The 22,048-nt window shown below is 44.2% G+C and overlaps 1 protein-coding gene across 3 annotated transcripts; it reads left to right on the top strand.

The window, feature by feature from the left end:
* The first annotated feature begins 219 nt into the window (after positions 1 to 219).
* ZNF711 (zinc finger protein 711) lies at positions 220 to 21,366 on the top strand. Of its 3 annotated transcripts, none has more exons than XM_064712707.1 (9): positions 220 to 326; positions 5,138 to 5,242; positions 5,995 to 6,525; positions 14,422 to 14,580; positions 15,364 to 15,510; positions 16,081 to 16,218; positions 17,341 to 17,388; positions 17,902 to 18,045; positions 18,509 to 21,366. In XM_064712707.1, the coding sequence occupies exons 2-9, from the start codon at positions 5,164 to 5,166 to the stop codon at positions 19,684 to 19,686; spliced, it is 2,424 nt and encodes an 807-aa protein (XP_064568777.1). In that variant the 5' UTR covers positions 220 to 326; positions 5,138 to 5,163; the 3' UTR covers positions 19,687 to 21,366. The 3 variants fall into 3 exon arrangements, with proteins under 3 accessions (XP_064568777.1, XP_064568778.1, XP_064568779.1); XM_064712708.1 differs by having other exon boundaries at positions 17,902 to 17,937; XM_064712709.1 differs by lacking the exons at positions 220 to 326; positions 5,138 to 5,242; positions 5,995 to 6,525 and adding an exon at positions 10,551 to 10,877.
* The last annotated feature ends 682 nt before the right edge of the window (positions 21,367 to 22,048 follow it).

The following is a 22,048-nucleotide window of genomic DNA, read 5'->3' on the forward strand; positions in this document are numbered from 1 at the left end:
CCTGGGCAGGAGCGGGGTGCCTCCACGGTCCCCTCACGGTGCCCCGGGTGAGAGCCGAGTCTCCCCGCGGTCCCCCCATGGCGCCCCGGGCAGGAGCGGGGTCCCCCCGCGGTCCCCTGACGGTGCCGGGGGCGCGGGGGGGTCTGAGGGGGCGGCGGCGGCTGCGCCTGCTCGGCGCGCGGGGGCGCGCGTGACGTGCGGGGGGAGCGGAGCGGGGCCGCGCGCGCTCGCGGCCGCCGCCCGGCCCAGGCTGCGGGCGGAGCGGGCCCAGGCCCGGCCCGGCCCCGGCGCGTCCCGCGGGCCCGGCGCACCCCGGGCCTGCACAGGTGAGCCGGGGCACGGGCACGGGCACGGTGGAGCCGCGCAGGCCGCGCTCCGGCACCGCCGCCGCGGTCGCTGCGGGCCGCGGCCGTCCCTGGGCTGGCGGGCGGGGGAGCCCCGGCCGGGCCCGCCGGTACCGCGCCGGGCGGGTGGTGCGGGCGGGCCCGGCGGTGGAGGGGCCGCGCGGGCGGGCAGAAAATGGCGGAACACAAGATGTCGGCCGCGCCGGCGGGGCGGGGAGGCCGCGGCTCAGGGCCGCGGGACGGCGTTATCCCGGCCGGGACCGGGTTATTCCCGCCGGGCCGCCGTTATCCTGGCGCTGCCCCCGCCTGCCGGCCCGCACCGCCGCGGGACAGCCGCTCCTTTGTCCCCGCGCTCCCTTGGCCGCCTCCCCCCGCCCCGGCGGCACCGCGGGCGCGCCCGCGCCGGGCACGCGCGGAGGGAGGGAGGGAAGGAGGGAGGGAAGCGCCGGAGCCGCCGGGAAGCGCCGGGAGCCGCCGGCGGCAGCGGGCACCGCCAGCCCCAGCGGGCACCGCCGGCCCCGGGCACCGCCAGCCCCGGGCACCGCCGGCCCGCTGTGCCCCTGGGTTTTACTACGGGAAGTTTTATTTGGTGCAGCGCGTAGATGTAATTTATTTTTTCTATTTTATTTTTTTGTATTAAGAGGCTTTAGCGCGTTTCAGTCAGCGAGACAAAATCTCGTTCGCTGGTTTTGTCTGTGGCGTTTTAAATGGGTTTAGAGTGTAAGTGGTCGTGGTGATTTTTAGGTGGACACAATAAAGGACTTTAAAATGGATATGCTGGTTTTTCATACCCGGTCTGTTCTCTGCCAAGAGTCTGCCTTAACCTGCACGTTATTTTATTAATTGGGGTTTTCTAATTAAGATTTCTGCACAAGCAGGACGTTTCTCATTGCGTTTCTGTCAGCTGCTGCATTAAAATTAGGGGCAGAAAAAAAGGAAAACCGTGTTATCAGGCGAGGATGATTATTTGTTCTTCAGCTTGAATTTTAAGAAATTTAATGGTTACGCAGCATCTGGTTCCTATTTTTCAACGGCGTAGAAGTTTATTTATTGTTCCATTGCTGTGTGTCTGAGCCTGGTCCTTTTGGTTTAATGCAAATCTCATATGCAGCTTGTGAATAACCAAAACACCAGCAGTACATGATGTTGTGTTTTCCTTTGGAGCATGTAAACAAGATGTAAATTATTTAGAAGAAATCCACTATTTTAAAGGAGAGATTAAGGGCTGACCATGCAATTAGGCTTCATGTGAAAATACCCCACCTGAAGCCACTGTGAATAGAGGTGTGTTTAAACTGGGGAGATGCTTAACGTTTGCAGGACCACACGAAATGCATTCCTAAAGCTCCATGAATAAAGAGCGGGTATTTGAGCTGTAATTGGCATGTTGCAATTGGTGTTCTATAGAAATGTTGTTTATGTTATACACATTGGAAATATGGCAACAATGCCTGGAAGCCAGCCCCGGGGCTGGGAGTTTCCCTGTCTCCCTGGGAACACCAATGACACCCTGTTTTTCCTGGGAATGGTAGAAGTGCTGAAGCATTGGTTGTTATCCCTCCTCCTTAAAATGCTTTGCTGAATATCTTTGCATTTGGAGTGTTTTCTTAAGCTTTCTCTAAAATGAAAATATCCCTGGCGATTTTGTGATACTTTCTTTAGGAAGAGTAAGCTAAGAGCAGATCAGTGTATCCTGGGAGCTTCCACCAGTTTTTCAGTTGAATTTTGCTGTTACGTGTCCTTAGGTCATTCCAAGCTGCCAGCCATTACCCTTGATTTTAGAATTGCCATGTGCAGAAGTAATTTACAGCTGTAGTCAGAGAGGTCAGGTATCCCTTCTACTCTAAAATTCATTGCTTGTCTCAGCTGAGCCCCATGTAAGGAAGAGCTTTGGCATAAAGAGCTGAAATAGATTGAAATGAACCTCAGGCTCATTAGAAAGAGAACTGCTATTTTTCAGAAAAGCAAAACCATTCCAAATACAGACATATTTTAAAAATTTAGCCTTGAGACATTGCTCTGGGAGTCTCAGTGTAGGTTGCATGAAATACTTCATTTTGGGATGTGATGATAATATGCTCTTTCCTAAGCCAAGCAAAAAAAAAAATCAATGAAAAAATTAATGGAATATTGTAAAGTAAATATTTTATTGGCTGATGCTAAAAACATTTTCACTGTCTTGAAATACCCAGAGGAGAAGGGGAATTGAGATGAAGAATTGAGATGCTACAAGTTAGAGGAAGGGCTAAGTTTGGGATGGTGACAGGGTGTGGAATTGTGGCTTTCTGCCTGATTTCTGCCTTTCCAAAGCCCTGATTGGGTCTGGCTGTGTTGCTGTGGGTGTGTTACACCGTGTACTACAGGAGGAAGCTGTGAAGAGCCACAATTAATCACTGCTCTGCATTTTTGTGCTGTTCCCAAGAACAAGATTTGCCTGCATGTGTGCCCTGTGGGGCTGCATCCCCTGCACTGCTGCACCCTGAGAGCAGAACCAGCGGGGCCGGGGCTCCCCCGGGGCTCGTTCTCCAGCAGCAGCACGGAGGGCTTTCCCTGCTATTGGAATATGAATCCCAATATAACCAGTTAGATGGTGCCTGGGCCAGTTCTGACCCTCGCTGCTGGGCCAAAGGCAGCACTGTGGTGTTTTACCCCAGAGATACCTTGGCTGGAGTGCAGCGGGGCACAAGACGCAAGTCCAGGCTTGTCAGGACTCCGTTTACCTCAGGAGAGAGCTTCTGGCGATGGTGAAGAGAAGGAAGGAGTGGATTCTGCCAGAGGGTTATATCCAGATGTTTATTCCATGGGTGCAGAGGTCTGCACTGGGACAATTCCTCCAACAGAATAAGGCCACATGGTCTCATTAACATTTTAAGCTCAGGACAGGGGAAGGGGAGGGGACAGGTGAGCCACCAACCAGGTGAAGGGGCAGGGTCTCAAGGGACTAGGGACACCTATACGGGCCAATGTCCCCCAGGCCTGAGGGACCAATCACACGACGCCTTGCTGGTATGTTAGCCTGATTGACAGGGCACACTCAGCGAGGGGCGAGGGGGAAGGGAGAAGGTAAAACAGGACATTGCAACACACCGCAACACCCTGCTGCCACTGTGTTCCTTTGGGACCCCAAAGTTGATATCAAAAATAAATCTGTGATTGTGTGCTTGATTCAAGTCCGTCCTTTGTCTGCACTGAGGGTTTACAGGGACATTCTTCATAGGGTTGGTACAGCTTCGGTGGGGTTGTTGCTTGGGTGTCATCTTCCATCTCTGATTTCAGGGGAAGTTTAAGGGATTGCTGCTGCCATCCCATAACTTTGGTTCTTTTTCTAGTCCTGTTAACTACAAGGAAAATACTCTTATAATAATGATTTGCTTTCCCTGCAGAAATTTAAATTCAAATTATAGTCCTACTTTGTATTAAATTTTTTTGCGTGCCACAATACATAATATAGTTGTGCATCTAATTATTTAATCAAAAAATAAGTTGCTTATTTAGAAAGAAAAAATTCTAACCTATTCTTCCCGTAATCTCAGATTGATAGAAATTAAGGTAATTTTTCATATCCATTTACTCTGAAAAAAGGATTCTCTGAAAAGGCCGTGGTCAGGAAATGTTAGATATTGCCTTAATTCTGAAATAGTTTAATGGGTAATTTATGACCTAGAGCTGCATTCTGTTTTATACAAGTGAGGATTCATTAGCTACAGGGAGAATTTTGGGTGGCTGTGGTGGTAATTTGGGAGTGATGGAGCATTGCATTGGGCTCTGGAGCTGCTCTGTGATCCTTACAATGCTGAAAAAAATTGATTTTGGAATGGAATTGAAATAGTAAAATCCTTGCCAACTTTCCTCATGGATAATGTTTGACTTTTTCATATTCTTGAATTCAAAGTTGGTGCTAGAAGAGGAGAGCTTTGGAGACTTACCTGGAAAGATTTGTACTCCCTGTGCTCCTCTCTGCCCCATTCAGGTCATGTAGTTCTGAGCTCTCACTGCATTCACCTCCCACAACTCCTAAAACTTCTTATTTGCTCTGGGATTCTGTCACTTTCTGTGATTCTTGGATACAAGAGGGCAGAACAATACCAGATTTTAGTCTTGTGCAACAGAGATTTTTTTAGGCTTGAGATTTTTCACCTGTGAAAGCTTTGAACTCTTTCTGATCCCGTGGGTGATTCTGTTGGGTCACTTTGTCTGCACTGAGAACTTGTGTAAAGTCCTTGGGGTTGCAGCAAATTGCAAAATAATTCAGAATCTGCACATTTCAGTGTTTGGTAGCAATGCTGGGATGCTGATTTTATCTTTCTCTCTCTGTTTTATGGGAACACTGTCAAATGACAGATGCTTTCTCCTGCTCTGGGAGGGGCTTTGTGTGCCTGTACCTTGTCAGAGACAGCATCCCCAGTTAAACTTACACGTGAAAATTGGTTTTGAAGTGTCTCATCTCTCCAAATTTTGAAAGAATTGGAAAAATTGATACTCCCAGTACAATTCTTCATTTTCTTCATTGTAGCTCCACACATCCAAAATCACCAGTCTTGGTAATTAGTTAATGAGTCTGTAGACAGGCAGAGCAGAGGCTGCTTTGTGCACAATTGCAAATATTTATTATTATTATGCTAAGGTAAAAAATATAAACCAAAACAGTAAAGTGAATTCTGTGAAGTGTTGCTTATGGTTTTCTTGAATTTTTGGGTAAATTCTTCTCTCTGTTTGTCAGTGTAACACATCAGTAAAGCTGATCAACACAAGAAGACTGTTTAACATAAATTCTCTCTTTTATTTTTTTGCAGTTGTTTGTGAATGAATTTGGCCGAATATGGATCCAGGTGGTGGAAGTCTTGGATTGCAAACACAGGAATCCAAAATGCCTCACACTATGATCATGCAAGATTTTGGTAAACATTTTAACTATTAAAAATAATGAGTGAAATCCTGAAGATCTTCTCAGGCATTGGGAAGGACCATGTCTATACCAAGATATTTTCATTTGAATTACAACACTGAATAATGTTTATTATTTTTTAAAAATTTTTATAAGAATCATTTTATTGAGTGTTTTCAAGATTAAAACTGCTGTTTGTGTGTTAAAATAGTTCACTGTGCATTTTGTGTTATGTCTAGAAAAGTAGTCTGCAAATATGACTGGCCAGTCTAGTCTGGTAATGAAAACCAAATTTCTACCTCCAGCCACTCCTTGTGATGTGGCAAGTTGTTGGAAATGTGACTGTAAATATTGCATAAAACTGAGTGTTTATTTTTACAAGGCCCTTGCTGTCCAAAGGATGAGTCCTTTTATTGTACCAGCAGTTAATGGTTTGTTACCACACTTCAGTGTCACGCAGGAATTCTGTGAAGGTTCACATGGCTGCTGCAATGAAATGTTTTCTAACTGGGAATTAAAGAGAAAGAGACTGAATGGTAAACTGGCCTTTAGTTTTTGACAGATCCTGACTTTGGGACAAACTCCACATGATGTCTTGAAAGTGGTGTGTTTTGTTTATCTTAGCTTGTACAGAACAGGCTGCTTTGGACAGTGTTTATTGGGTGAAATGTGGGGACGTCACAGATTTTTCCATCTTGCCTGTGTGATAACTCCATTCCTTAGTGGTGCAATAATTGTAACATTTTTCTCCCGGTTGTTCCCTAGTGGCTGGGATGGCTGGCACCGCTCACATCGATGGAGACCACATTGTTGTGTCAGTCCCTGAAGCCGTCCTGGTCTCTGACGTGGTCACGGACGACGGGATCACGCTGGACCACGGCCTGGCAGCCGAGGTGGTGCAGGGCCCCGACATCATCGCCGAGACCGACGTCGTCACCGAGGGCGTCATCGTGCCCGACTCGGTGCTGGAGGCCGACGTGGCCATCGAGGAGGCCCTGGACACCGGCGAGCACGTCCTGGCCTCGGACCTGATGGCGGAGACCGTGCGCGTTCCCGAGCAGGTGTTTGTGGCTGACCTCGTCACGGGCCCCGAGGGACACCTGGAGCACGTGGTGCAGGACGCCGTGCCCGGCGCCCACTCGCCCACCATGGTGTCCGAGGAGGTGCTGGTGACCAACTCGGACTCGGAGGCCGTGATCCAGGCTGCTGGCACCGTCCCTGGCTCCACTGTCACCATCAAAACCGAGGACGACGACGACGGCAAGAGCACTTCTGAAGACTACCTGATGATTTCTTGTAAGTGCACAGAGGGAGATGGAAGCAGGAGGGAGCTCCTGGTGGGGAGAAGTTCCTGGAACTGGACTCTCGGAACGCTCAGGGGATAGGCTGGTGCCCACTTAATTCCTGCTCTCTGGATTTGGGGTTTTGATGCAAAATCACTGATACAACAAGAGAGAAGGACATTGGTGCTGCTGAGTGAGTGGGTGTGTATGTTTGTGTTTCTGAAACTGGATATTCCAGGAAATTTAAGAAAAACACCTTGGAAAGTTAAACACTCAATTTATTTGGAATATACAACTTTTTCTAAAAAAACACCACAGGTGTATTACAATGCTATGCACATTCCTGTAAAAATAACATATTTGGCTTAATCAGGAGACTTCACTAAGAAATACTTTCTTAAGATCTCTAACTCAAAGTTTTCTCAATATGTCCACAAAATGTGGTTTATTTAGTGTACTAAAAATTATAATAGATATTTCATTGTCTGTTGTGCTCTTCTGGGCTGAACTTGGAAATAAGGGGTCAGGTTCATTAATGGATTGGCTCATTAACACATTCCAGTTCTCACACAGCATCCAACTCCATATGATCCTGATGACAGTAGCTGAAGTTGGTTACTGAAAGAACCTTGGGTACTTGGGGTTTCTTCAATGCTTACATTATACCCAAGGTACCAGTGGTTGTGTCGCTGCTACACAAATTTGATAAAATATATTCCAAGTAATTGATTTTTTAAATTCTTCAGTCACTTATTGAAATGTGAGCAGGTCAAAACAGATTTTATTTAGTCAGATGCAATATGTTAAAAAAAAGTCAATGCCAAGCGTGTCTAAGTGTCAGTCTGTTCACAACAAGCTGCATTTATTAAAAATCTTATGACAGAGGACATCACTGATTCATGATTATAATGATTTCCCTCTCTTATAGCATTTATGTCCCTTATGCAGAATATATTTGTTTTTGTTCAGTACAGGATGAACAGCAATGATTTTTAAAACTTTCCATCATTACTGTGTCACTAACAGAAGTCAGAAAGAGGTGTTTTTGAAAAAGGAACTTCAAAAATGAGTCTATAAAGCAAATTAGACCTGCTACAAAGAAAACCCTGTGTGTTTTTGTAACAAAAGAAGCACCATTTTACACTCAGTTGTTTCACTGAACAAATTCCTCCTTTCTGACAGGGTACTTAGGAGGAGTTTATTCTGTAACTGGTTATTCCCTTGTCATTGTAAGTACAGTCATCTTTGGGACTCCTTCTGGGAGAGATGAGAGTGATGGATGCTGATGATCCTGCACTTAGACCAGAGCATCTGAAGCTTTCAGTTACCTGATGGCCCCACCAGTGTCTGACACATTCATGGTTTTGTCAGGTGTTCTCAAGCTTGGCTTTCACAATGTCTCAAAGCCATTTTGAGACCTAGTTTTCAGCAAATTAAATTTTTATATATGTATAATCGTGATGTGCCTGAATAGTCACAGTTGGAAGCTACATTATTCATCTAGGAGTTTGTTTTAAGTAATCATTTATGTAAATTAAGGCAGTCATAGAATCGTGTAGGATGGGAAAGAGCTGTAAGATTATTGAGTTTAATTGTTCTCCCAGCACTGCCAGGGCCAGCACTCACCGTGTCCCCAAGGGCCACAGCCACATGGCTTTAGAGTCCCACCAGGGATGGGGACTCCAGCACTGCCCTGGGCAGCTGTGCCAGGGCTGGACACTTTCCATGAAGGAATTTTTCCCAGTATCCAACCTGAGCCTCCCCTGGCCCAGCCTGAGGCTGTTCCTGTTCCCTGGGAGCAGAGCCCGACCCCCCTGGCTGTCCCCTCCTGTCAGGAGCTGTGCAGAGCCACAAGGGCCCCCTGAGCCTCCTTTGCTCCAGGCTGAGCCCCTTCCCAGCTCCCTCAGCCCCTCCTGGGCTCCATTCCCTTCCCAGCCCCCTCAGCCCCTCCTGGGGCTCCATTCCCTTCCCAGCCCCCTCAGCCCCTCCTGGGGCTCCATTCCCTCCTCAGCCTCTCCTGGGGCTCCATTCCCTTCCCAGCTCCCTCAGCCTCTCCTGGGGCTCCATTCCCTTCCCAGCCCCCTCAGCCCCTCCTGGGGCTCCATTCCCTTCCCAGCCCCCTCAGCCCCTCCTGGGGCTCCATTCCTGTCCCAGCTCCCTCAGCCCCTCCTGGGGCTCCATTCCCTCCCCAGCTCCCTCAGCCCCTCCTGGGGCTCCATTCCCTTCCCAGCCCCCTCAGCCCCTCCTGGGGCTCCATTCCCTTCCCAGCTCCCTCAGCCCCTCCTGGGGCTCCATTCCCTTCCCAGCTCCCTCAGCCCCTCCTGGGGCTCCATTCCCTTCCCAGCTCCGTTCCCTGCCCTGGACTCTCTCCAGCCCCTCAATGTCCCCGAGCTGCCCCAGCACTGGAGGTGCCCCAGCAGTGCCAGCACAGGGGACAGCAGTGTCCTGATGCCCTGGACACCATTCCTGACCCAAGCCAGGTGCCACTGGCCTCCTGCCCACCTGGGCACCCCTGGATTTGTGTCCTGCTGCTGTCACCAGCACCCCCAGGGCCTTTCCCAGCCCCTCTGCCCCAGCCTGCAGCTTTCCATGGGGTTGTTGTGACCCCAGGGCAGGACCTGACACCTGTGAGCCCCCACCGGTGCCCTCAGCCCAGGATCCAGCCTGTGCAGACTCCCTGCATTGCTTCCCAGCTCAGTGGCACCTGCCAAGCTGATCCCCTCCTCTGGATCACTGATAGAGCTCTTTGAGCTCTGTTGTGTTCCTAAGTTTTGAGTCTGTGCTGTGCTAGAGATTCCAGCCTGACCCCACAAAGTGTCTGCTATTGTGTTTTTGTCAGCAGTGATGAATCATTCTTACACAGCTTTTAATTTTTTTTATTGCTCAAATATTACCCTTGAATTTGTTTTGTTGTTGGAGATAATGTGTTGTGTAGAATAGATAAAGGCCTCAATTTATCAAGCAGATCAAAACTTTTTATTTACTTATATGTATTCAATTGTCAAATGCTGTCAATATTGTAGAAAGTGAATTTTACAGTATTTCATTTGGGGTGTATATATAGGACTGTTGAACTGTTTTTATAATGTAAATCACACCTAAGTGATACTTCTAAAGAATTTCAAAATACTCAGTTGTCTTTTAATGAAATTTAGCATCTAAAAAGGGAAGACTGCATAAAATGCCAGATACGCCCTTAGGGAGTACCACGAGTTGTTCTGTTGAACACATGTGGGAACTACCAAAATGTGACATTTTAGGGTATGGAACTGACTGTGGAGTTTTAATTTCCCTGATGCTTGTTGGGAATTACAGCTTAAATGACAGAACCATAGAAGGGGATGGGTTGGAAGGGACTGTACTGGAAGGTGATTTTTCACCATTTTTAAGGTGACATTCCCATGTAGATGCTTTATACACTTCTGGTAATTACATTTTCTGTGTAAATACTATTTGGACAATAGTAAGTTTGTCTTGATAGCTGTGTGACTATCTGTGTATGATTTTGTGATTGGAAATTTTCATTGGAAGATTATCACTACTCTTTAATCATTCTCCCAGCACTGCAGGGCCACCACTGGCCATGTCCCCAAGGGCCACATCCACATGGCTTTTAAATCCCACCAGGGATGGGGACTCCAGCACTGCCCTGGCAGCTGTGCCAGTATCCAATCTCCACCTCCCCTGGCCCAGCCTGTTGTGCTGCTTTTTCAAACCAGCTTTATAAGCAAAGGACTTAAAAAATCTATTTTTCATACATTAACAACACGAATACCACGGGGTGTTGACGATTCTTTGCTTTAAGCCATCCGAACACCTCAGTAAAGAGGAATTGAACCCCAAAGCTGTGGTGGGCCCCTGACCCCAGCCCTGTGAGTGAGGGGGAGCTGGTGAGCAGCACAAGCTGTGCTGCAGGGCCAGTGGGCAGTGCAGCTGAAGCCTCCCCTCTTTTGTTTTTCAGGTTTGCGATATTCAGACCCACAGCGGGTTGCCAGCCCCCGCTCCGCGTGCCGGCCCCATGCACTATTCTGGTGACCTCAAAGCCACCACTGACCCACCCTGGAGCTGGCCCGGGGCTAAGGTACTGTGCCACCAACACCTCCTTTGTAGTGTCTTACACTGTTGCCTCGTTTGCTAAACATTTTAGGATTCCTACTCCTCTATTTGAACCTATGGGACTTAAGTAGATCAGGCATTAGAAAAACCCGGAGGATTGTCAAAGCCTTGTGGGACTTACCTTGCCCTCGTGTTGCTGCTCTGGTGGCTGTGGCATCACCAGCATAGTGCATGTGAGGCATCACATGGATTGGGAGCTGGCAATCCACGGTGAATCTGGACATCACACACCTGAAAACAGCCCAGCAGGTAAGTTTAACACTGGGAGTGTGCTGAGTTTTCCTTTAAGGCTTGTTCACTCAGGAGGATTCAGCATCTATTTATGGAGGTTCTCTGTTGTGTTGTTTCAGTTTATTTTAAGGGACCAGATAATAACATGTAGTGCTTCTGGTGGGTGAGTCAGAGCTGGAAGACACTTTGATATTCCATTGACAGAAAGGAATCAAGCAGTCCCTGTTCCCCTGAGCCATCCCTGGGGAAAGCAGCACAGAATTTAGCACTGATGGGTTGGCAATGATTGAAGGCATCTTACTTAAACAACAGAATATTTTCATGAGCTGTTCTAAAAAACAATAATATTTTGGAACCTGACAAAGATTACTTGTCCTGCTGTGTTGTTTTACTTAAATCTGTTTAAAAGGTAGATGGAGGCCATGAGATTAACTTCAGATAAGACAGGACTTTAAGCAAAAGAAATTGCCAACTCAATGTGTTTTCTTGGATTTGAAACAAAAAGCAACATCTTACAAATAACAGTCTGTATTGATGTCATTTTCTCAGCCCAGATGATATTTTCCAAATTTTGCTATATTGCACATTTGCTGTTTTAGAAAAGTGATCCCAGAGGACCTGGATACACAAACTTCCTGATAGGTTTCCATTTCTTTAGCTTAAATTGTAAAGACTGAATTTTTTTGAGAATACACAGGATGGTTAATGATGTAGAAGAAACCACAAATGTTAAAAATACTGTTTTGAGTTTGCCCCTCTAAAACAGGACTCTCTATTTTTAAAGGATATTGAAGATTTGAGGGCTTTACAGGCAATATTAAAACACAGTGTGTGTGTGTGTACATGCTGTATTGAGGTTTTGGAGTTTTCTTTTGCTGAAAACATTCTTACAAAAGTTGAAAAATTCCTCATTTTTTTCTTTCATGTAATGTTTATTGCATTGCAGTTGCTGTTCTGGTAACTATCTAAGATTGTGGGATTTTTTCTTATTTCATTATTTAATTATTTCACCAGCCCCATAGTGGTGCACAGTCACTGTCACATAATATTAGTTAAATAGTTGGAAATTCTTCCATAAAGAAAATTTCCTGTCACACATGTGGTGACTCCCCTGTTCAGCAGGAAATTGCTGTTGTTGAGTAACTTCATTTCTATTACACTGGTAATGTGTTGTGTTTATAAAATATGTGAGTTTAGAAAAAAAAATGGTGTTGCTGGAGCTGCAGGTTTGAAAAGAACTTTATTTCCACCTCCCAGTTCTAAATTGGCAGGGTTTGTGAGCTTTGAAATTTTTTTTTGGCAGTCACAGAGCTGGGTATATAATCCCTCTTTGTACTGGGGATTACCTCCAGTCCTTCCAACACTCACACATGCAGTGGGAATGGTCATTGTATCTAATTAAACTTACATTTATCATTTTCCAGAACATGCATAAGAGACTTGGATAAACTTTAAAAGCCTTGCAGAAAAAAAGTCTTTAATAAATACATGCTATTAAATGTATGGAAATATTTATTCCAAGATAAGGGAATTTCAGCATCCCCACTTTTCTGTCTGCTGACAACCCCATTCTGGCAGCTTAAAAAATGTCAATTAGCAGGTGCAGTAACACTCCCCCAGGAGAAATAAAAGGGTTTAATGACCTGGTGCTGGGAAAGTCGAGTGTCAGAGGAATATTCAGGTTCTCTGTTGTGGCTCTCTGTGTCTGTGCTCTGAGGGCTCCCAGTGTCCTGCCAGGTCACACAAACAGCAGGCTGCACGTGGCAGGCTCTCACTCATTAAGGTGTTGATGTTCCTGGCATTGATTTCAGTAGATATTTAGAGAGTTTTTTAATTAAAAAAGCAAAATTTCTCTTCCTGAGGATTTTTTTTTTCTCCTGATCCATGTTGGATACTTCTTCAGCAATGAAATTAATCTGTTAGTTACCAAAAAAACCCCAAGCCCCACCAAACAGCTAAACCAGCATTTTGAAATGTTTTCCTTAGATGTTTCAGGTTGTAGAGCGTGGTGCTGATAACAGCAAGGTTGTGGGATCAATCCCCATATGGATCATTCACTTAAGAGTTGGACTTGATGATCCTTGTGGGTCCCCTCCAACTCAGAACATTAATTTTCACCAAAGTACAGACTTCACAGAGGTTCTAAACCAAAACCAGATATTTACTTGTACTTGCCTGCATTTTATTCAGTTCTGTCCTCAGTAACTTCTGTACTCAGCTGGTGCAGGCCAGGATTTGTGAGCAGCAGTGAGGTTTGCAGTGCTGTGGGCTGGGTGGGTGTGTGTGGGATTGCTGGGGTGGATTCCCCTGCCCTGCTGCAGGAGAGGCCCCTTCCCCTTCCCACCCCAGGGACTGGGGCTCCAGTTTAGCCCAGTGCTCAAGGGGTTAAAGCAGCTCTTGGGAGCAGGAAGCCCCAGCAGGGAGGGGGCTGGGGACACTGCAGGTGTGCCCTCCCAGGTAAGCCAGGGATCAGGGCCTTGGTGTCCCCATGGAGTCAGGCAGCTCTGCTGTCACCTCAGTGTTCATTTTGAGGAGTTTTTCTTTGCTTAGGGCACTCATACTTTAATGTTTTGTGTGCAGTAAGATGCTGTTTCCCTGGAATGTGTTTCATTCAGATTTTGTCTACATTTTGTGGGATTCTCCTCTATTTAGAGGACTTCAGTGGGTGTTCAGCGCTGCACAGGTTTGTGTTGACCATCTGCACAGGAGCTAAATTTATCCTCAGTGAGAAGTGTGTCAGTACATGTGTCAGGGACATGCTGAGTTTGGTACCCTCAGGGCTGGCAATGTGAGGTGTATCTATGGTCATCTCTGTGAATGCCTTTTTTACCAAAATATGTTGCTTTTAATAGTTTGGATGTATTTTTTTTCCTTAGAAATTAAATGAGCATTTTGAATGTATCAAGCAAATAATCAGCAAGTGAGGTGTGTAAAGAATGAGAAGTCAATCTCTCATAGTAGTGTTTGGATTTATTGTCACTGCATCTTTTAATCAGCTGTATATCATGCATTAATCTTCATTATGTGTATGTTTTCAAGTGATAAAGTGGATAAAACCATCATTTCTTTGAGGAAGAAGATACAGTCAGATGTATACTTCTTTAGCTGGGAATATACTCCACTCATCACACTCCTCAAGAGATTCAGCCACTAAATTTTAGTCACTATGCATCAGAGTGAAACTTTTGAAAACTCTTAGACTGTAACAGGCAATTCTGGGTTAATTTTTAATGCTTTTGTATAGATCTTTAATTTTAATTATTGATAAATTTTTGCTTTCTAAGAGTAATAGTTTCAGCCATAACCAGTTTCCTCATTCCCTTTGATGACAAGCTCCCTCTTGTGTCCTTTATTCTGTAATTCCTGCTGTGTTTCCTGAGTTGCAATAAAATACTGAATTCTGGAATCTCTTCAGTTTCTTGAGATGAGCTGCTTTCAAAGGCCACTTATGAATACAAACCTTTCCTGTGCATGGGGAGAATAGTGGAGGAAATCATGCTGCTGATTACTTTGACTTCTAAAAATGTGTTTGAAGCTCATTATTATTCTCTTTTCTTTGCAGTGGATGATGTTGGAGAGAAATTGGACCATATAGGAAGCACTCCCTTGAAGATCAGTACGGAGGTGGCAAATGATGATGTTGCTAAAGATGATGGCTTTGGTTCAGAAGTTATCAAAGTCTACATATTTAAAGCTGAAGCTGAAGATGATGTTGAAATAGGTACTTTGAAATCCTGTTTATTCTTTCAGTAGTGTGAAGGGTTTCAGGGTCTTTGTGTTTGTTCTTCATTGCACATAAGGCAGTGACTGGAGTGTTCTGTAGAACGTGACATTTGTGGAGGCTGCCCAGATGCACAAATGCTGGGTGTGGATTAGGCTCGAGTTCTTTTTTGATTAGCTGGGCTATTTTCAGGCAGCCAAAGCCCAAATGTAGAAGTGGTTGTGTGTCTGCAGCTGTTTTTTCAGCTGCTGCTTTTCTCTGACTTTGCAAGGCACAAGTGTGTCAGCACAGCAGAGCCTCTGGAGCGGATCCCTTTTGTGGGTGGGAGCCTTTGGTGGCCTTTGCAGGGAGAGGGGAGGAATTCTGGGGCTGCAGGTGAGCCAAGGGACTCAGAAATCTCTGCAGTTCCCTTTCCTCACAGACAGACCAGCAATCCCTGCGCTCTGAGGGGATGCACAACTCAAAACTCACAGAATCCCCCTCTTGGCTGTTCTTGGAGCTGAAACCTCTGGATCAGTGTGGGTCCCTTCCCAAATGTACTTGTTCCTCTGGGGATGGGCTCTCAGTCTGCAGGGACAGAGGGACAGAAGGGACAGACTGCTCATGCACAGCAGGGAGAGGCAGAATCTCTGATGGCTGAGGAGGAATTCCCAGCAGGGCTGTTCCTGAGCTGCTCTCAGGGAGGGGGTCCCAGCCAGTCAACAAAATCCTCGGATCTGACATGAATCTTACCAGGGGCTTTGTTCACATTGACTTAATGTGTGTAACTTCTTTTTGTTCGAGGTGGGACAGAAATTGTCACTGAGAGTGACTTTCACAATGGCCATTCTGTAGCTGGAGTCATTGAACAAGGAGGTGTTGGGAGAGTGCAGCGAGAAAAAATGGTTTACATGGCTGTTAAGGACTCTTCTCAGGAAGATGAAGATATTAGTAAGCATAATAAGAAACATTTTTGTTTCTCATGCTGTTTGTACACCCATATAACCATCATTCTCAAGGACATTTTAAATTATTTTCTGAAGGATTTTTCAGCCTGAAGTGGTAGAAAACTGAGTTCATCTTCCCTAAAAATAAAAAGCAGGCTATAGTTATTTTAAAGTGATGTGGATAATGCACTTTGTGCATACTGTGTGCAGTAATTTAATTATTTATATTAAGTTTCACATGTCTGTGGATGAAGTTAATGAGGTTAGTCAAACTTCTTATTTTTCTATTTTCCTACTGTGAATTAAGCAACGTTCTGAAAAAGTGGCAAATGTCATCAGTTGCAAGTTCATGAGTTTGTCTATTGGAAATTTTCTGGGCATTTATTTTGGATTAGTATTTATTGATAAATGTTTTCTCTCTTTAAGGAATATCTGAATAAGCAATGATCCCCTAAATGCCAAAGGAAGAAAATTAATTTATAATGGCTATCAATCAGAGCGAGAGCAAATTAAATAAGGAAAAATTTGGAAAGACAGAATAAAATTAAAGCTTTATTCTCCTCCCTTCATCCAGGCTGTGCTGAAATAGCAGATGAAGTTTATATGGAAGTTATTGTAGGGGAAGAAGAAGCCACATCCCTTCCAGACACCCAGCTTGAGGACTCGGGCGTGAATAAAACGTTTGTCCCCGTTGCTTGGGCTGCTGCTTACGGTAGGAGCCTGTGCTTCTTTCCTGAAAATCCCTGCCCTGACCTCCTCCCTCGTGCAGCTGCCAGCATCTCTGGGATGGCCTCACCTTGTTCTTGGGGTTTGGAAGCAGCTCCTGATCTCTGCTATCCAGGGATTGCTGTGGGTTGGCTTTCATGGAGTAGAAAGGAAAGCTTGTTAGGAGAAGTTTGATTTTGTGTCAGATCCCAGCTCAGATGTACAGAGCATGTGGGGTTTGAAGATGTTAATGTTGAAGATATTAAACCAGAAAAGCCTTAAGTATTTTAGATTAGGAGGGGGAAGGGGGAAAGATTGTAAAAAGGGAATAGTAGGAATAAATATGTAAATATGTTCCTAATAATTTCAGTTTATAGACATGTTTTAAGCCTGTTAGTCCTCCAGGTGAGAAACAAAAAACTGATTTGTTTTCAAATACTGTCTTAGTATATTGTGAGTTCTGTCTATTGTTTTGTATCATTTCCTTGGTTTTTTGGTGTGTTAAATTTTGTTAAGAGGGTATCAAGTTATCCATAGTTTCTGTTACAATTAATTGAGCAAGTTAGTGAAAATTCCTTGGTGTGGAATTTGGTGAAAATTCCTTGGTAAGAGCCCAACAGCTGGGCTGCTCAAGTGCTTCAGAACCACGGAGCTTTGGCACATAGCAGCAAATACTTCAGTGCAAAATGAGGAATGTGCTCCTGAGGTATCCCTTGTGCATCTCCAAAACTCCATTGTGCTGAGAGGCTGATAAGGGCCAAGTCCTCTTATCTGCCTCCTACTCCAGGCAGATAAAGTGCTTCCATCTCAGGAGCAAAGTGTGCATTTCAGATAACCTCTGCATTGCTATCTGAGGGGATAGATGAGGTTAAAAGTTTGCAGAAACAACAATATTAATAATGGAAAGCAGGAGAGGCAGCAGGGTAAGCATGCACCCACAGATGGGGTGGATATTAACTCCTCCCAGAGATGGGATTCTGGTTCCTGAGGCTCATGATTACACATCCCACTTGGATGGTTAACCTGTTACTTATTAGCTAAGCTAGTTTTCTCTCATTATCAGGCTTTCAAAAGCAGCATCTTTAAAAAGAATATTATTGTATAATGACTAAAATACCATTTTCTGCAGGAGATGAAAGAAGGCTTCCCCGAAGATACGAAGATGGTCAAGCGGCAGGTGAGAACTTTTAACAGCATTTAAACTAAAACTGTCTTTGAGAAAACAGATATTTCTGTGTCAGTGCTCCTAATCAGAGATGCAAAGAATGAGCCATAAGTTAGATATTGAAGGACTCCACAGTCTTTCTCTGTTGTTTTGAATGAAAACAATTCTAGATGTCTGTAGGCCTTCAGAGGGGGTGGGGAAGTTGGGAGGCACTGCCAAGTTTTTAATGTAGTTTTGCAGACAGAAAAGAGATAATGCAGTTGTATGAAGTGAAAACAAGTTAAATAAAAATCAGGGAATATAATTAGAAATGAATCAGTGTTTAAACAATCATAGCCTTGACTTTTGCCAGGAAAGATAGATAGTGGTTCTCATTAGCACGCTTCTTTTTAATGTATCTTGTGATAGAGGAATGGGCAGTGCTTGTTTTTAAGAAGTAGATAATGCTGCTGTGCAAGTCCAGTCGTCAGTCCCAAAGAAACAAGTTGCTTAAGGTTTTTTATGGTGTCTAATTTTTGTTTCTAGGAAATAACTTGGATACACGATTAGAAAACAAAAACGGTAATGCAACACAGTACCTGCAGATTTGTGATAGCATTAGCACTAATAGAGTGCTCAAACAAAAAACCAAGAAAAGGAGGAGAGGAGAGGCCAGGCAATGGCAAACAGGTAAACACTGGATGGTTACGGTATTGTCACGGAGTGCCACTGACTCCTGTCCTATTCCTTTTCTCTTTTTTAAGCTGATGCAGAATTAAAAGCTATAAATGATGATTTGCGTATTTCCTGTGTCCTTCCCCCCTCCAGTTCTGTGCCTAGAAAATGTCATATTTTGCTATTCAGAGTCAGTACACCCAGGGCTGATGCAATTCATTGGAATGTTGCAAGCTATTAAAAAGTACCCATGGCTATATTCAGTGCACATGTGATATTCCTGATCTGTTTGAGCAGTTTCTAAAACAGAACTATATAAACTATAGGTGCTGTGGATTGGTTGTTTTTAAACTACTGAGCCACTCTCTCTCTGCTGCAAGTGTAAGTGCATGAATCTGAACAGCACTTGGCTGATTTAAAACTTCTTAATCAGTAAATGTGTTTCCTTCATAACTTGTTTTTGTTTGTTCAAAAACAGCTGTTATAATAGGTCCTGATGGACAGCCCTTAACAGTTTACCCTTGTCATATTTGTGGGAAAAAATTTAAATCCAGAGGATTCTTGAAAAGGCATATGAAGAACCATCCCGATCATATGATCAAGAAGAAATACCAGTGTACAGACTGTGACTTTACAACTAACAAAAAAGTAAGTTTCCACAATCATCTGGAAAGCCATAAACTTATAAATAAAGTTGATAAAACGCACGAGTTTACAGAGTACACGAGAAGATACAGAGAGGCGAGCCCGTTGAGTTCCAATAAACTCATCCTGAGGGACAAGGAGCCCAAGCTCCACAAGTGCAAATATTGTGACTATGAGAGTGCAGAGCAGGGGCTGCTCAACAGGCACCTGCTGGCAGTCCATAGCAAGAACTTCCCTCATGTGTGCGTGGAGTGCGGGAAGGGCTTCCGCCACCCCTCGGAGCTGAAAAAGCACATGAGGACCCACACGGGGGAAAAGCCATACCAGTGTCAGCACTGCGTGTTCAGGTGTGCTGACCAGTCCAACCTGAAAACTCACATCAAAACCAAACACGGCACCGACCTGCCCTTTAAATGTGAGCACTGTCCCCAGGCCTTCGCCGACGAGAAGGAGCTGCAGCAGCACACCGAGCTCTTCCAAGGCCATAAGACTCACCAGTGTCCCCACTGTGACCACAAGAGCACCAACTCCAGCGACCTGAAGCGACACATCATTTCAGTGCACACCAAGGATTTTCCCCACAAGTGTGAGGTGTGCGAGAAAGGCTTCCACCGGCCCTCGGAGCTCAAAAAGCATAGCGAGACCCATAAAGGGAAAAAGATCCACCAGTGTAGGCACTGTGACTTCAAAACCTCCGACCCCTTTGTGCTCAGTGGGCACATCCTCTCCGTGCACACCAAGGACCTGCCTTTTAAATGCAAACGGTGTAAAAGGGGCTTCAGGCAGCAGAACGAACTGAAGAAGCACATGAAGACCCACAGTGGCAGGAAGGTGTACCAGTGCCAGTACTGTGAGTACAGCACCACGGACGCGTCGGGCTTTAAGCGCCACGTCATCTCCATCCACACCAAAGACTACCCCCACAGGTGTGAGTTCTGCAAAAAGGGCTTCCGCAGGCCCTCCGAGAAAAATCAGCACATCATGAGGCACCACAAAGAGGCCATCCTGTGATAGGTGAGCTCCAGCAGGAAGCCGTGTAGGAACTGTCGTATGCTAATTGGGGAAAAAAATAAATCTCACGAACTGTTTCTCCTGGTTTCAAAGCTTGATATTAAACCATAACTTTACATTCTTTGTATTAAAAGTCTTAAAAAGTATTAGGGTTGGCAGGGGAACTCATAGCCCTATGATTGTTGCTGATCAGAACATAAAGAGCACTAGAGAATGCAGAGGATGGATGAATGTCTTAAATTTGCAGAAAGATGGATGAATGTCTCCAAGTGAACAGTATTTGCCATTGCTGAGTCTAGAGGACAGGGCAGAGCTGGTTGTGTGGCCCATTCTGTCAGTCCCAACGTGTCTCCAGTATGGAAACAGATCCCTGGTGGGCTGAGCTACAGAGGGTTTGCAAAGGAGCCCCCTCTTCACTTCTTGAGCAGTTTGGAACGGGGAGTTTTAGTCAGACACTTCATCACAACGTTTTCAATTGTGCCTAGAAATTGAATTCCAGAACTGGCAAAATGATCTGGGGGGGTGGTGTCCCTTGTTCGGTTTGGTTTGGTTTTTGTTTTTAAACATTTCATAGGGAAACTTTTTGGTTTCCTTTATTAGTTTAGGTCCAAGAAGCATTTTTTTACTGGTTTTCAAAGCTGCTAACCTATTTTATTGCAGGATATGATGTTTAAAATAGAGCATTATGTTATGGTCTCAGAGGTGGTGTTCTGGTGCTAGGGTTAAAGATGTATATGTATATAATTTCCCTTTTTTATCTGAAACTACAGTTGAATGTTGTTCAGTATGGCACATATAACAAAATTAACTTTGAATTTGACTTTTTTTTTTAAAGGATAAAAATGGATGCAGCTCATAGTGTTGTGACTCAACACTAATTTTTTTCCTCGCTACTTTAAAGTCTTCTCTAAAAAGAATATTAAAAACAGTTGAAAACTGTAGGGGTTTTTTAATTAAAAATTCAAAGTACTTAGAGGTTCTTTAGGGCAGTGTTCTTAACAGGTATGACAGTTACTGTCCTACCTCCTAATATGAAATTTTCCATATAGACATAAAATTGCACCTTTTAATCGATTCTTTTAAAAAAAGATCTATACCATGCTATAAACATGCATTTTCAATCTGTAAGAAAGTATATATGCAGTATTTAACCAGAAAAACCTGCTGCCACTAGAGTTTGGAGGTGGATCTTGAGTTTACAGTGTATACATTTAAAATATGCATCCCTTTAAAAATGCTTTGTGTTAGCATGCTGCAAATCCAATGGCGCTTATATAACGAGCTGGTCTAGGGCTATTTAATGAAAAACCTGGTCATAAATGTTATGCATATAATGTGTATTTTTTACTTTTTTTAGTTGCTTCATGTTTGCACACAGCTGTTCACATGAGAAATTGTAACTTCATGCTATATTGTGGCTTTGTGTTCCAGATAATGTTCATATTTTGTTTTTGCACCAGATGAGAATCAGTTCCTTGAGAATAAATTTTTTTTATATTTCTAAACTTCAGAAAGTTAAAATTTGGGAAATCTCTTAGACAAATAAGTGTTTTATGTGGCTGTAAAAAATGATGTACACGCTGTAAAATAAGATTGTCACTGTTCTGTGGGATTATTATTTCTAAATGTGTTACTCATCGTAACGGGCATACAATAAAACGCATCTCTTGCACTCCAGAATTTTTGGAGTTTCCTTTTCATTTATGGTGTTTAGGAAAGGCCCATAAATTCTCTGTAAATTCACCTGATATTTTTGATTGCATTGTTCACTAATTAACATGTAATCACATTTCAAGTAAACAGGTTACTGCAGGTGTATTTATCAGACTGCTGAGGAGAGAACATTGGGTTTGATTTAACCCTTTAAACTCACAGGTAATGTATTTGTGTTTGTTTTGCTTATTTCTAAAATAATTATCAAATCTGATACTGACATGCCTTTGAATTTTTTTTTCTTTCAAGAGAACAAAAAACTTCTCACATATTTTGGGAATAACCAGGTAGGTTTTTGTCTTTTTAATTATGTAATAACAGCTTGCAGAATGAAATGCTAAAAACTCTGCTATCCTAAATTCCCTCTCTTTTTAGAATACTTGAATTGCACCATCAATAACAGATTAAAAAGCTGAAGAAGAACATGTGCTATTAAATGAACCCTTCACTGAGGATTTCCAATGGGCTTTGAGCCACTGAACTCATAGGTTTTGCACAAAGAGCAGAAATTAAGCAGTCAGGAATGAATTCATCTGGGTTTTGTTGCTGCTTTTCCTTGCATGCCCAGCAGTCAGAAGGGAAAAAATCAAAATCTTAGTGTGGATTTCTGACAATGTCAGTGCTTTGTTCCTGAATGTTCTGTTGAATA

This window comes from Zonotrichia leucophrys, chromosome 4A, assembly GCF_028769735.1.
Source record: "Zonotrichia leucophrys gambelii isolate GWCS_2022_RI chromosome 4A, RI_Zleu_2.0, whole genome shotgun sequence".
In the NCBI taxonomy this organism is placed as follows: domain Eukaryota; kingdom Metazoa; phylum Chordata; class Aves; order Passeriformes; family Passerellidae; genus Zonotrichia; species Zonotrichia leucophrys.

Excerpts from the sequence above, each read along its gene's own strand:
- ZNF711 (XM_064712707.1), top strand. The coding sequence starts at position 5,164 with ATGGATCCAGGTGGTGGAAGTCTTGGATTGCAAACACAGGAATCCAAA. Across the intron at positions 15,511-16,080 it reads TCAGGAAGATGAAGATATTA|GCTGTGCTGAAATAGCAGAT; the intron begins GTAAGCATAATA and ends CCCTTCATCCAG. Across the intron at positions 16,219-17,340 it reads TGCTTGGGCTGCTGCTTACG|GAGATGAAAGAAGGCTTCCC; the intron begins GTAGGAGCCTGT and ends CATTTTCTGCAG.